We start from the raw sequence: 15,736 nt of genomic DNA, 5'->3' as shown, positions 1-15,736 counted from the left end.
GGGCAATGTCAAGTTGAAGACTGCAGTCAGGCCTTCCTTTGGCATACTGTCATGTTGTTCAGCACACTGCGACATCGGTCTGAGCATTCCTTTCAGGCACAGCAGCACGGCTGGGCTGGGGGAAGCTGAGAGTCTTCTGCAACAAGTTTATGCCTCAAGTATGTGTCCAGATTAGGTATTCTGAACTGTGCCTTTATCACAGGTTACGTAGGAAGGTTAGGGCATTAACTGAATACAGAAAATTGATATGAAGGAGTGGGGTAAAGATCCCTCCTTTCTACATGATTTCTGTGTTTTATACTGATTCACAATATGATGTGGACCTCAAATAATTCCTAACCTCTTCCTATAAAATCAGAAAACTGTTCAATTCATAGGTTTCCACAGCTATGTCAAGACTAAGTATTAGGATTAAAAGATTAAAAGCCCTTTGGCTTTTCAGGGAAACTGACTATTGGAAGCACTCAGCCCCATTCCAAATGCCCACTGTGAGTTGACAGAGCCTCATCAAAAGGGACAGAGAAGGGAAGACTCTTTTTGAAGAGAATCAAGTATGATTCTCAGAGCACCAGACATCTCTTCTGGGGGATTGTGAAAGCTGTGAAGGCTAAGAGCTGTGAATGCTGGGTCAGCAGCTCTCAGGCTAAAAGGCAAGGGGCAGAGGGCAGGCAGGTCAAGAGGAGCAGTGGGGGTGATAGGCTCAGGCACTATCCTAGAGCATAAGAACAGTATTTCTGAGATTGATATTTGGTCTCATTCTACTCCAGATTCAGTGACTTCCGTGAGAGGTAAACGTGTTACTTAGGTTCTTATCCAACAGCTAGTGGATTGACTGTAATGGCTTTGGACGAGATCTTCCTTCTCTCATTTTCAAAATATACAGAATAAACAGCAATATTTCCTTCCTCTCAAGCTTTGGCTGGTCTGCTTATTTAGATTAGAAATTCTTCAGGGCGAAAGCTGTCTCTTACACTGTGTATGTATATTATCAGATACAGGCATGCAGAAATGAAGCAGGCAGATGGTTCTGGACTGGTTCTGTTGGAGCATCTGGCTGATTTTCTGGATCAGCATCACATGCGAATAGTAAAGTCACCAGTGAAAAAGCATATTAAAGGAACATTACTAGGTTGGTTGCTGTCTTAATGACAGTCATCTGTGGCCTGGGGCAGATAAAAACCATAAAAACACCAGCAGTAAAAGTGACTTAATGAAGGAACAAATATTTGTCATTATTATATTCCTTCATTTTGAACCCCTAGAGAGGTAAATTACTGAGACTTGCTGCTGAGGACTTCAGGGAATTAAAACAATAGAAAGATAGGGATAGGGAGAAAAATGAGAGCTAGGCATTGTTATTTATTTATTTATTCATTTTGTTCATAAACTTCTTGAGGTATTCATAAATTGCCTACAAACAAGCAAAAACTTACAGGAAAGGGGTTTTTACCATGCCAGCTCCAAACAGCTGTGGAATTATATTCTTTTTCCAGGCTGCTTTTCCAAAATCCTTGCAGGAAGTTGACTCAGGACTTGACTCTGCCCTCAGATACACACAGAAATAGTAGAAATCTTCAAGCAGGTAAGAAGCACAGATATCCCAGCTTCACTGATCACAGTGAAGATCACAGGTCAAGCAGCAGAAGGCCAGACCTGAAACACCTTTGTTTGCTTGCCTCCCAGTCAGCATTGCATCCTCACAGCTCCTTATCACAGTCTCGTCCTGCTACCCTTCCTTTACAGTTAATCCCATAAGCAGACTCATGTTTTTGGTGGTGGTTCCCTACTTCATTCCACCATACTCCAAGTTATGTAAACTGCCAGCAGCAGTTAGGATCTTTTCACCAGTCCTTTCCTCCTTGCAGCCCGTACATCTTACTTCACATATGCACAAGGCACCTTGTCTGTCCCTCTGCTTTTCCATCCTTGCCTATGTCTTCAAGGTGCAGAAAAATCACAAGACTGAAGCATGTAGCATCCTAACTCATTATTTCTCCACAACCAGGGCAGATCAGTGCAGGCCTCAAACAAACATCTGTAGACATGCAGGTGGGTAGAAGCTCATACCCTTCAAATTCCTGCTATAAAACTCATCTTTTTCTTGATTCTTACAGAAGCCACATCAAAATTGTCCCTTTGAGACAGAGTCCATTTTAAAATTGTTTATACAGTTCTTCCTTTTGCCCTGTCAGAGTACCTTCAAGGCATTTTCACAGTGGTAACAAATTGTAAGTAAGAGTTCAAGTGTGTTGCCATTAGCACAGGAAAGTGCAATGATATTTTGTATTGCTGTCCTCAGGGAGGTACCTTCAAAAAGCAGCCCAAATGACACTGCAAGGATTATCTCAGCAATGTCACTGAATCATGGAATGAATCACAGAATCATAGAATGGTTTGGTTTGGAGGGGACCTCAAAGCCCACCCAGCCCCAACCCCTGCCATGGGCTGGATGCCCCCACCAGCTCAGCTGCCCAGGGCCCATCCAGCCTGGCCTTGAGCACCTCCACGGATGGGGCACCACAGCTCTCTGGGCAGCTGTGCCAGGGCCTCACTGCCCTCAGAGTAAAGAATTCTTTCCTAACATCTAACCAAAATTTCCCCTCTTTCAGTTTAAAGCCATTTCCCCTTGTCCTATCACTATCAGACCATGTAAAAAGTCAATCCTGCACTTGTTCATAAGCCCATTTCAAGTACTGGAAGGCCACAGTGGGATCCCCTGGAGCCCTCTCTAAGCTAAACAATCCCAACTCCCTCAACCTTTCTTCATGAGAGAGGTGCTCCCGCCCTCCAGGACTCCAGGTATCCCAAATCTCCAACCCCAGAAGCATTTAAGAGCCTAATGGAATATTCTAGTAGTATAAGCACTTTACGAAAAGAATTCAAGAAAGCTTATGAAACTGGCAGTGTCCATGAGCCTTCGAATTACAGTGTCCTCAGGGACTGACCAGCTACAGTGGGATTGTCCATGTATTTCATTTTATAAACAGAATGTGAATGATAGAAGGCACCAAGACACGATGACAACTGCCCACTAATGACAATAAGAAACCTTTGACATTTTCTCTCTGTTTTTATGTTCATAAATCAGTTACAACCACGCAATCTATGGTAGTTATTAGGACATACTCAAGTTTTTATTCAGAATATTTAATTTAGAAGCCCTTGCATGAAGGAATGCAACCAAAATGGAGCTATCAAGAAAAGCTCTCATCCAAATACTATTTTTACAGCGAGCACTAAAAGAAAGGTCACATTGTTATTTTCTTACACTATGGAACGGTTTCTATTATTGCAGATTCCAAAAGCTTGGAATCGTTGTTATTTATGATCTAAGTCAAATTTAAGTCCTGGTTTGTACCAATTACCACAAGCCACTCTAGGTTTTTCCTCTTCATTTCACAAATATTTGCAAAATAATTCCTTTGCACTTGAAAACAGAGAGGTTGCCTTCCAAAATGCACTCTTCTTTAGTAAAGAAGGAAATCCTTTGTGTTTAATGGTAAACAAAAAGGTCCAGGAAAATGTTTTGATGTGAATCACCCACATTTTCTTCACAAAGTTTGGAAGCTAAATTAGAAGTTTAAGACATTGTTCAGCAGTGAGTGACAACAAGACCTTTCCATTAGATCTTCTGCTCCTAGTGCTCCTTCCTTGCACAGCATGCTAGCAACCTATACACTCCTCTTATTAAATTCATATGGTGTCCATGCTTTAAAGAAGACCATATCCTGCCGCCTACTGTGCTGTTTTAAATCCAATTATGTTCTCTCAAAATAAATGAAATTACCCTGGGTGCACACCGGAGAAGTTCTCTGCAGAACTGCCAGGTTAGTTAAACAACCACCCATATCCTTTGGCAGTATTTAACAGTAATGCATGTATATGTCAGTATTTATATGATTTTCTGGGCATTTGAAAGGCTGATGCAATGGAGGGGGCCTGTAAGAGAGAGTCACCTGAGCACTTGGAGCTCCTCCAAGCACACGCCATGCAGTGGTAACACATAGCTCAGCGCAGAGCTGCTGCACTGTCCCACATGTACCCATGACACTGGGCAGAATATGAGCCAGCAGTGTGCCCAGGTGGCCAAGAACGCCAACGGCATCCTGGCTTGTATCAGGAATGGTGTGGTGAGCAGAACTAAGGAAATAATACTGTCTCTGTACTCAGCACTGGTGAGGCCCTATTTCAAGTACTGTGTTCAGTTTTGGGCATCTCAATACAGAAAGGACACTGAGGTGCAGAAGTAGGTCCAAAGAAGGACAAGGCTGGTGAAGGGTTTGGAGAATATGCTCTGTGAGGGGTGACTAAATGAACTGGGGCTGTTTAGTCTGGGGGAGAGGATACTGTGTGGAGACCTTATTGCCCTCTTTAAACACCTGAAAAGTGATTGCAGCGAGAGTGGGGCTGGTCTCTTCTCACTGGTGACAGGTGACAGGATGAGGGGAAATGGCCTCAAGTTGCTCCAGGGGAGGTTTCTGTTGGATTATCAGGAAAAACTTCCTTACAGAAAGGGTTGTTAAGCACTGGAATTGGCTCCCCAGGGAGGTGGTTGAGTCACCATTCCTGGATGTGTTTAAAAACTGTTTGGATGTGGTGCTCAGGGACATGACTTAGCGGAGAGTTGTTAGTCAGGGTACTATGGTTAGGTTGCAGTTGGACTCGATGATCTTGAAGGTTTTTCCAACCTGAGAAATTCTGTGATTCTATTCTATGATTCTGTGTTGAGTCCCTGACATGGAGAACCTGGGAGTACATTGGTCATAGGCTACAAAACACTTAGCTGTAGCAGTGCATCAGGATAGAGACACATATGGATCACTTGTGCTAGGGGGATTGGGTCACTCAGTACTCAGTAGGAAGGGAGAATGGTTGGTTGGATTAAAAAGGAACCTGCTAAGATCTGGTGAAAAAAAAGTAATCATCTAAGGTATGCCCTGGTTATGGCAAGTAACAGCAAAAAAAGCTCCAAAATCCAATCACACCACATTTCTGGGTTTTGGAAAAAAAAAAAAAGAGAGAAAAGGAAGAAAAGAGAGATGATCACATTCCCAAAGACATTATAAAGGGATAAGGACTGAAAAGATACTGAGCTCTGCGCAGGGCAATACTGTTGTAACTATGTAAGCAACATACATTAAAAAAAAAAACAACTCTGACACTTCCAGAGCCTTACAAACAAGGACCACTGGTTGTTTCTGTAAAGGAGGGCTGAAGCTCTCAAAATCTCTTGCACTGTTTTTGCTCCCATACCTGAGATCAAAAGGGCTCTTGTGGTCCATGGAAACCAGGGAAGGGAACGGATGGGAAAGGAAAGGAAGTACTGCAAGCACAATTTATCTTGTGCAGAATTTGGAGCTTCTAATTACTCCCTAAACAAAGAGTGTTTAATTTGTATGAGTGTTTTCTTGAGTGTGCATATGTTGTATCCTGATAGACAATGGAAAGGTGAACCTTTCTCACAGCAATGGAGAACAAAACTGAGAAGTAAACAAAACCTTCATTTCATTCAACCTTCTTCAAGATGGAAACCAAGATGATTTCCATCATTTTTATGACTTTTCCCTAGAGGCAAAAGACATCTAATTAGCAAATCGCACTACAAGTTTGCTCCAATTTGACACAAAGTAAATGTGACAGGCAGAGAAATTATAAACCTTAAATATCAGTTAGCAAGCTTAGGCTGACAGAGTCATGTTCAAGCCCTTTTTGGGGACCTAAAAGCTTGGGGAGAAAAAAAAATCCAAAGAGTGATCTGGTTCAGCTAAAGATGTGATTTTGTAGTGTTCCAGTCGGTGTTATCTGATGGCAATATCATAGCAGCAGCTTATGAATGTGCACTCGCATCTCCAGCTGCAAAGCATTTCAGTTCTGAGATGGTCCTTGTAGCCCACATTTATAATCACTGTAGGATCTAAGGAGAAACTGAATGACACCTAGCAGACTCAAACCTTTATACCTCATGAAGAAATAGGGCATGAGTGAAATAAATATTAATCATGAAGTTAATTAGTAAGTGCTTGTAATTACTTATGCAGTGCTGTTAAAGATCAGTAGAACTCCTCAAGGATGGAAGATGGTCCTCCCAGAGAGAAGACCAAGCAGCCTAAATTTAGCTCCATTGCTAAAATCAGCGCAGTTGATCCATGAGCTGACTTTGACCTCCCTTGTTTTTACCAGAATATAATGTTGGCATCTCTCGCACAGCTCAGCTTTAATATCCATACCTGCAGGATAAGCAGGTCCTGAACAAGAGGTTGAAGGGCTCTCGCATTTGTGCCTCCTTTTGGTCAGGAGCAGGAATAGATTGTGCAAAGATGTGGATGCCCCATCCTTGAAGGAGTTCCAGGCTAGACTGGATGAGGCCTGGGCTGTCTGATGTACTGTGTGGCACCAGCAGGGGGTTGGAACTAGATTAAGGTCCCCACCAACCCAAGCCAATATATCATTCTGTGATACCTGCAGGCAGGCCCTAAAATTGCTCACATAAAAATTGCCACGTGATCAGTTATCTTCACACTGATTCCAAATCCTGCAAGTTAGGACCAAGTTCATACCATTGTAATTATAAATCCTGCAGCTCCCGAAAACTCTACTGAGAGGGATAGTCCTTGATTTTCTGAATTCCAGCAGAACTTTGGAACAACTGCTGCACTCATGATACATTATGCAACTATTGCTATGGCCATGTTGCCTCAAGCCATCGTGTTGGTTGCCTCCCTCAGCAGCCTAACAGGACACAGGGCAGCAACTGCCTTGAATGGAGTTACTCTCAATGTTTTTTACTCTTTTCCAGAATGTAACCTTGCATATTTTTCAGAAAAACAGTAGTGTTTGCAAAAGTCCTGCTTGCCTCCCCTGTGCTGACAGATTGCTGGAAGCTTCACCATGGCTGAATGAAGAACCTGTTAAAATTCATTTGCCTGCCAGTCTACTAAGTGAATGGGGAAATGCACCAAAGAATTGAGCACGCAGTGGCCCAAGAAGGAGGAGAACAGCCAGTGGAGACCTCCTTTAAAAAAAACAAAGCTGTGCTCGCTTCTTGTTTGCTGCTCATATTCTGGCATCCTCCAGCAAAACAAATCCTTCCTGCCCAAAACTGCCTAAAAATTTCACCTGGTGCCTCTTAGGAAAGGATTCTCTGCTGGAGGAACTCGAAGTCAGGTGATCAGGGAGCTTAAATGAGTTAACACGAGAAAGGTTTCCATGCATACAACTGCATTTTCTTTGTTTCAAAATATCGGTTTGTTTGCCCAAGCAGTTTGGCCAAGATACTCCAGTTCTGAATGAATCATTTGCAGTGCTGCTTCTCAGTGACTTTATGGAAGACTTTGGGTTTCACTTTTCAGTATTTTTCTATAGCACTTTTACATAGAAGAAATTCGTGAACAATCTTTGCACCTAGATTGCCATTCTATGCTTTCAAATATGCTCAATTCATGGCCCACCAGAACTCAGAGTGGCTTAAACATCCCAAGATCAAATGCATATTTTATTTCATTTGCAGCTGGATTCCAGTTTTGGGGCTACAATAAGGTTACATATTTAAATTTTATTTTGTCAGGTCTGAAAATGGTAATCCTGGTGCACAATGATTTGGTGTAGCACAGCTGGTCACATCAAAGCAGTGTCTGATGATAAAACAGTGGTATATAATTGTAGATGTATCCGTGGCAACCTTCACCTTCTTATCGAGCATGCACTTTATGCACAGAATATTCCCAGAAGTGTGATGGGTGTTTATAAAGCTCATAGATAAGTCTTCATTTTTCTTTGCCAAACAGATAACAAATATGCAAACAGTACTTTTGTCATGTCAGTCAAACAATATCTAAAAACAGAATTTCCTAACCCTGCCTCCTGAGGAAAACGATGACATAAATAATAACACTGTAAAACACTTTATCTAAGATAAAGGAATTTGTTAGTTTTACCATCCAAAAGAGTCTAAAATTTTGTACAGTTGGGAATTTAGATAGGAGTCCAAAATAAGCTCAGATCTGCTCTGCTATCTCACCTTTCTGACAAGTATCTACATAATACATAGTAGTGACATTCACTCTTGCTTTAAGAAAAAACAGTGTTATGAGCACGTCTTTTTTGAAATTCTTATAACTGTGCATACACTTGAACAGGAGCTAAACAGGTCATCACCAGCTCTGCTGAAGTCTTCTGAGGTCATTACACACAGGTACACAACTTCTGAAGGAAGGAGGCCAGACTGGAAAACCCTTCTTACCACTCATACCAGAATAATTCTGTAACCAAATAAGGAGGAATTTGACTTACCTGTCTATGCTGCTGGGAGACTGGATACTGCAAACCTGAGATTTGCTGGCTTTGCTGAATTTTCTGAAGCATCATTTTCTGTTGCATTGCTAGGGGCACATTGGGTGGCCTTTGAAGAGACTGGTTTGGGAGAGGCTGAGCAGGCGGCGGCTGTGGCTGCTGTTGCTGCTGTGGCTGTGGCTGTTGCACTGGCGCTGAACTCTGAGCCTGCTGCGTGTAGTGCAGAAGAGAAGGCTTGCTTTGGGAACCCAAAACTGAAGGCATCTGCTGGTTTGTTTGCTCTGAGTTAAAGTGAAACAAAGGCTTTGTATTACCATGATGCTGCTCTAGTGGTGGCTGAGCATTGTTGATAAAATTTCTGTTGAGGTCCTGAGTCTTCTGTTGCATGATCACGTCCATGGGATTACTCTGGGGAGTAGTTGGCTTATAAACATAGTTGTTCATCCCTTTTGACTGGTTTCCATTCACAGGCACCCCAAGCATTGCTGAGCTCTGTGGGCTGAACTGCTGCTGACGAAAAGAAGGACTGGGGATTTTTTCTTGCACAAAGGGTCCAGGTGAAGGACCTGATGGAGACAAGGTGGACCAGTTGGCCGTCTGGTTCTGCTGTTGCTGTTGCTGCTGGATCAAGGCGTGCTGCTGACGGTTGGCTGCGATCTGCTTGAGTTGCTGCGCATGAGAAACCTCCTGCCAGTTAGGCAATGGCCGACTGGACGCAGAGGAAACCTGCGCTACCTGTGTTTGATTCTGAGGCACCGAAGGGATGGGTGAAGAGGTGGACATGGCAGCAGTGGCCATAGTGAAGGCTGGACCTGTAGAAGAAGGCCTCATCTGTGGGGATCCCACAGGAGCCTGGTTCATGCCTGGTGCATACTCACTCTTAATTACCATCTTATCCATTTGCAGAGGCCTCACAGGGACTCTCTGGCTTTGCTGCCCCAGGTCAATGTTGAATGGCTCGTCTTGTTTTATTGTGGCATTTATCATATTCTCTAGCTCCAGATCACTCATTGGTGGTACTGATATGTTAGTCAGTTCATTAAATAGTTCCTGGAGCTCTGGATCCATCATCTGTTCCCCTGAGTCTTCCCCATATCTGTTAGGGAACATGTTCTCATGGGACATCTGGCCATCTAAGTGTTTGCTGCAAGACATTGTTTCTCCTGGCTCTTTCTTTACTTCTTTCAAGGTCATATTAAAAATGCCATTTCCACTGGCATGTGTGTTGTTTGCTAGGTTGCTGGTCTTTCTTTGTGATGCTTGCCCCACAGACATAGTTCCAGACATTGACTGGCTTTGGCAATTGTTAACATGATGCCCACCTTGTCCCATTGAGATATTATCACCCACTCTTATCCTCTTAATGTCAAGGAAAGAGTTGTCTGAAACACCATTTGGCCTCTTGTTGTTGACAGGTGACAGATTTACAACCAACTTTCTCTTCAAGGATCCTTGGAGCTGAAGAAAGCAAAGACAAAAAAAAAAATTTTAGATGACAACGAAGAAACAATCTATAGTCAGTCTGATGTTTACCATGTCAACAGGCAAGTAAGCATTGCAAAGTACAGAAAACTATTCTGGGTAGCACAGGTCGGTGAAAACAGCCAATGACATTGTGCAGGATGGTAGGGAAATATGCTGTGAGACATGTCCCTGTCATCACTGTCCGTGCTCTTGTTATGCAACTGCAGCTTTTGGGCACTGCTGCCTCCTATTGAGGCCCCACCTTCCCTATGGGTGGGAGAGCAGAGAAGACCAGACCTGTAGCTGGCAAAGTCTAAAGCACGTCTGTCCCAGATTTGCTCCCATCTAACTATGCCAGGCAGTTCTAAAGTATTTTCAGACAGCAGAGACTAATGAGGCCATGAAATCTGCCCATGTCTACTCAAGGATGAAGGATTTCACTGATGATTTTGGTGTATGATCCAAAAAATCATGTTCTGTAGAGTCCAAAGGTCCTAGAAGGCATTTTAACGGTACAAGTAAGATCTAGGTACGCTGGTCTTACATAGCTTTATCCAGACCAGAGATGCATGTTAGTAAAGATGTTAGATGCTAACTTGTTCCAGACTTGAAATGGAGCCACTGGAACCATGTCAGTTTATGTCAGCCAAGGGTCTGGTCCATGATGTACTGCTGGATTATTTTCCAGATTTGTATATTAATACATTAAGCCCTAATTGTTTATGTTCTGAAACATCTGCTGTAAAACAGAGTACACACAGCGCTGCTTTGAGAACTGCAACTCTATTTCCTTTCCCTCACATATATTTTTATCTGCTCACAGACCAGTGTGCCTACTGAAGGAAAGGAGCTCATACTCCGCCAATCTGTGCTCATCTGCCACACTTGTATGTGCAAATCCCCACTCTCTGCACACAATACAAAGATGTAGTCTCGTGAGATGACAGAAGTGCAGAAGACTGTGGGTGTATAACACTGCTGTGGGCCCCAGTACTCTCAGCTTCAGGCTCATCTATGGAGCTCTTCCCACATAACTCCGTGTGTGAACACTTTATTCTGGAATGAATATCAGGGAGTCAATTGGGAAGAGCTCAAGTCACAGATATGTTTCCTCAGTACCTTCAGGAGTAACTGACTGCCATTAGCTGTCATGGTGGTCACCTGCAAAGAGCAGGGACTGCTGTTGGTTAGCATGTTCTTCCTGATACATGAGTCACTGTACTTTCCTTTGCAAAAAGAACAGTAAGGTGCACTTCCTTTTACCATCAGCTCTGCAGCCAGTGTGTTTATTAGAAGTCATTCTCATGACCCCAAATTCATCTTCCTGGGAAATGGGGAAGTCCCCTGGTTGTCAAAATACGTGACTTGGCAGCATGTCTTGCTTTCAGATGTGCTGCTGACAAAAAGGCTGAACAGATAATGAACATGTATGTGTTTAATGCAGTGAATTTGTCCTTCTGAGTTCATTCTGCTTTTGCATGACATTTTGAATCAAAGAGAGCTGCTTAAAAAGTCTGCACATTTTCAGAGCACCTGCATCAGGCTCTCTAATGTGACTGAAAATGCAGGTGTTGCACTGTGCATAGCGGCTGTCTTTCTTTTGCTTTTGAACTAACTGCTGGCAGATGGGGGTGAGGTACGATGTGGTTTGCCCGGTGACCTAGACCAGTCAGCACCAAACCCTCCCTTGTCATGGGTTGGAGGACTCAAGGCTTTCACCTCGCATGGTCTCCTGAAACACTCACCAAAAAGAACACTTTCGTTTTCTACAGAAAAAACAACAAGTGCTCGTTTATTACATCCCTACAAACCCACCCAGTGCAGCTCTCTGCATGCTGACAGCACCTTGGTCAGTAGGTGTTCCTCCTCTTAAATCAGAAATGAGACGGCAAGGCTGGAAACGTGCACTTTTCTAGCAATCGCATTTTTCAACTACTGACCACTTTTTCAGCAAAGCTCTTTTTTTTTTCATCAAGCAAGTGTGCACTCTTCAGAGGGGAGAAAAAAAGAACTTGCCAGATTTCAAGCTCCATCTCTCCCAGTTTGCAAACCAGGATTGATTTGGGTCAGTAAACCTACTACAAAAGTTCCTATGCACATAACACAGGCACATTCCTCAGATCAGACGGGCCTGTGATTACACATCTCAAGCCACTCAAACTGTGTCATACTGAAAAGCTCTGTGATGGGAAATGTGTGACATGACAGTAACCGGGAGAGGAAGAGCTCTCCATGCTCAGCTCCATCCCACAACAGGTGGGCTGGACTTTATGAACCATCAAAGAGAAACACGCATTTCCTGGCAGCCTGTATCATTTAAGACCTTTTGCTAAGCAGGCTTTGGTGAGTCAGCACGCATTCATGCACTTACAGTGAGGGAGTGCTGGATGCATTGATTTTCTGAAGTTAAAACTGCATGGGCTGAATAGTTAAGTTGCTGGACAAACTGCTCAGTGACATTAACAGCCAAGGGTGAAGCTCTAGAGATGACTCGGTCTAAACAGCACAGTGTGACACCATCTCCTGTGCAGAAGGACAATTAATTTATTCTTAAAACTTATTTTGAGTCTCAAAAGAGACTTAAGCGACGCAGCCTCTTCTCCAGCGCTCCCCAACACCCAGCCAAATCAACAGGAATTCCACTGAGCTAGTAATTAGGGCTCATCAAAATCTGGTATCAAATCATTAAATTTTGGGAAAAAAAAAACACAAAAGCAAACAGACTCATTAGCAGGATTTGTTCTGATAGGACAAAGGGAAATGGTTTCAAATTACAAGAGAGAAGATTTAAATTAAATATAAGGCAGAAATTTTTTACATTAAGAGTGGTGAGGCACTGGCACAGGTTGCCCAGAGAGGTGGTGGATGCCCCAGCCTTGAAGACACTCAAGGTCTGGCTGAATGGGGCTCTGAGCACCTGATGAAACTCTAGGTGTCTCTGTTCATTGCAGGAGAGATGGACTAGATGACCTTTAAGGGTCTCTTCCAAGTCAATTCTATGATTCTACCCCCATCAGCTTTTGCTTCACCTTTCCTGAGGCTGAATTTGTTACTAAATGCGAAACAAGAGGATTTTTATGAAAATTGATTACTTTTTCTGCCTCAAATTTTTCCCTTCCCTTCCCTTCCCTTCCCTTCCCTTCCCTTCCCTTCCCTTCCCTTCCCTTCCCTTCCCTTCCACAAAATGGCCAAGAAAATAATTTTTCAGTAATAGCAAGAAATAATAAGGACTATCACTGAATGTCTTATGTCTTTTCTTGGAATTCCTTTAGATTTTTTGTTTGTATCTTTTAATAACACTTGAGGAAGTCCTAAGTGTGTCATCCACAGCAGTACTGGGTTCCACATCTTGTAGGATAAGTAGGATAGAACCTATCCCTTCAACCTGTATGAGTATCTCCATGGTGCCTAGAGACCTCCAAAGGAATTCATTTCCAAGTCCAACAATCCTTGGCCTTGAACAGTGGTGCTAGCAACACCTCTAGCCATCATCTCACAATATTTACAACCAGATCCTGAAGACTGGACCAAAACACCAACGCAACTCACAGAGCCAGTATTTAACTCTCCAGTAATCACTAATAACTGAAGGTATAAGAGGAAAATCTCCCATCACTTTTGCTTTCCCATCTATCTAATCTCCCTGCCAAGGTCTGCAGCTTTCTTAGTTTCTATGGCAGAACAATGGGAAGGAAACCAAGGGGACTGCCATGCTTTGTTTATAAAGCAGGCAGCATGGCAGTGCTAGCAGCTGGTGGGGAGTCAAATCCACTTCAAAAAGTCCCTTTTGGACTTCTTAGAGTTTCTCACAATATGTTCTTGTTGTATTTATGGCGGCACTGTAAACAAAATCCTTTGTGTATCTGGACAGGAATTGTAAAGAAATTGTAAGAAAAATACAGAAATATTCAAACATTGAAAGTTGCCAAAAAAATAAGAAGAGAAAGGAATTCAGTCCCAAGGGGGAAAACACGCGGAATGCTACTTCTCACTTATGCTGTGAAAGCACCTTTGCACTCCAGGCATTAAGCACGGCCTGAATCTCAGCTGCTGCCCCCAGCTGTTACAGCCCTCCTTGGCCACCACAGGTCCTGGTGCTGGGGTCACACACACACCTCACAGCCCCTTTCTGACCACGGACATGCTTTTCAAGACCAGGCAGAATGGTTTCCAATACTAAGAGGGCTGCTTTGAAAGTAATGTCTCCTATTTCGTCATGTCGGTCCACTACATCAGAGATGGATGTTGGTGGTATGGTAGTAGAGGATGAGCCTTCCCACCAATATTCTGTTACATTTTGTTGCTGTGTGACAGATGACAGCCTAGGGGCAGTCTGACAATGGTATCTCACACGAAGTGTATGTGAAGCAAAGGTGTGGAATTGAATTCCTCCATGCAGAAATAATTGCATCCATTGACATTCATTGATGCTTGATGAGTGTTTGTGGAGACTAACCAGTGGTTGAGAGTGCAGAAAGGCAGTGAATGGTTCATTTCAACAGTGGTCACTTCCTCTGGTAAAGGTTGTTCTGAGCACAACATGCAGGCTTTTGCTCATTGCTGGCTCATGGTGGTGGCTGAAAAATACTGTTTCACATCTGAGAATTTACTCTATCAAATAGTGTTACTGTGCTCTTTGTATTGGTTGTAGTATCCATGGAAATAAATAGGATGCATTATTTTAGGAGCAAACTACATACATTTTTTATGCAGCTCCTGATACCACCTGGTGGCTCCAGCTGTTCCCTCTCTTCCCACATCCAGGGCAGTGAAACAGAGGAGCAGATTTGCTCTGATGTATAACTACTGTAGATTTTAGGAAGACCTCCTCAAGACCTCTTGATGGAGTCTTGAGGAGTACCTCTTCCCTGCCCCCTGCTCTGCCCTTCCTCTGCACAGGAAGCAAAGACAAAGGTATCTGTCTTTTGTTCTCGTTTGCAATTTCCACCTGTCACAGCTGAAAATGCAAGCACAACAGTTGTCTTCTGAGAGATTTTAGCACTCCAACCTCAGAAACTCCAACCTGCTGGGTGATGTTGATCTTGGAAGGAGCCCCAGCTTTTCCTGCAGAATGACAGAACTGCAGCTGTGGGCAGACTGTGCTACAGGGAGAAGTGCTGAGAGCTGGTGAGTCCCCATGGAGCCACACAGCATGATGGTGGGTCAAGGCAGCCCTGCAATGCTTGCACCAGTCTTGATGGCACACGTTCAGCTGTACCTTCTCCTTGTGCTCTCATTTTGTTAATCTGCTCCTAAAACCACCCCAACCACCAGGCACAAGGTATGTTGCCATTAGGGTTTTGTGCTGCACTTCCTGAAATTCCCACCTTCCATTGCTGTCTTTCTGAACATCCCAACCCTGGGTGATCCTTAGACAAAATCACCACTGTCATAATAATGATGATGGTGAGTTAGCACAAGCTTTTCTCCCTGCTCACTGTAACGAGTGTCACTAAAACTGAATTTATAGCAACAAATAAGGATGTTCCTTGGCTGACAAGTATCCACTTAATTCTCATTAAGTGGAGAACAAGACTGGAATAGTAATCAGTATGTAAGAAATGCCACAGTTTACCTTCACTTATGGAAAAGTTACATATCTTGCCAACTGAACATACCAACCTAAATATGCATCCACATTACTCAGTGCACTGCCTGGAAATATAACATCAGGGCTTTGGTCCAAGTTGCTGAAGCACGATAATTATATTTTTAATGCAGATTTTACATCTGATGGATTATAAAATATCATGTCTAGCCACAGTGTTTTAGAAGAATAGGAACACAGAGAAACAATAGCATTTTAACTAGGTCAAGATTTCTAATCAGAATATAGCTGTTGTTACTGTGTGCAAAACAAAAAGGCATGAAAGATCTTATCCTGCAAGCTGTGTATTTGTCATTTGGACAAGACTCCCTTTCTTTTTTCTTTTTCTTTTTCTTTTTCTTTTTCTTTTTCTTTTTCTTTTTCTTTTTCTTTTTC

The 15,736-nt window shown here is 43.0% G+C and overlaps 1 protein-coding gene across 1 annotated transcript in view; it reads right to left on the bottom strand.

The window, feature by feature from the left end:
- MAML2 (mastermind like transcriptional coactivator 2) overlaps positions 1-15,736 on the bottom strand; it is a 208,002-nt gene that overhangs the window by 56,120 nt on the left and 136,146 nt on the right. The window contains exon 2 of the mRNA XM_042839129.1: positions 8,290-9,747. Within this exon, the coding sequence (XP_042695063.1) occupies positions 8,290-9,747 (1,458 nt within the window). The remainder of the gene's footprint in view (positions 1-8,289; positions 9,748-15,736) is intronic.

The sequence above is a fragment of the Centrocercus urophasianus genome, unplaced genomic scaffold (genome assembly GCF_019232065.1).
Source record: "Centrocercus urophasianus isolate 14NV4802_14NV808 unplaced genomic scaffold, USGS_Curo_1.0 seq_9, whole genome shotgun sequence".
NCBI lineage: Eukaryota > Metazoa > Chordata > Aves > Galliformes > Phasianidae > Centrocercus > Centrocercus urophasianus.
Note: the sequence above shows the minus strand (reverse complement) of the source record. Positions and strands in the feature narration are given on the sequence as shown.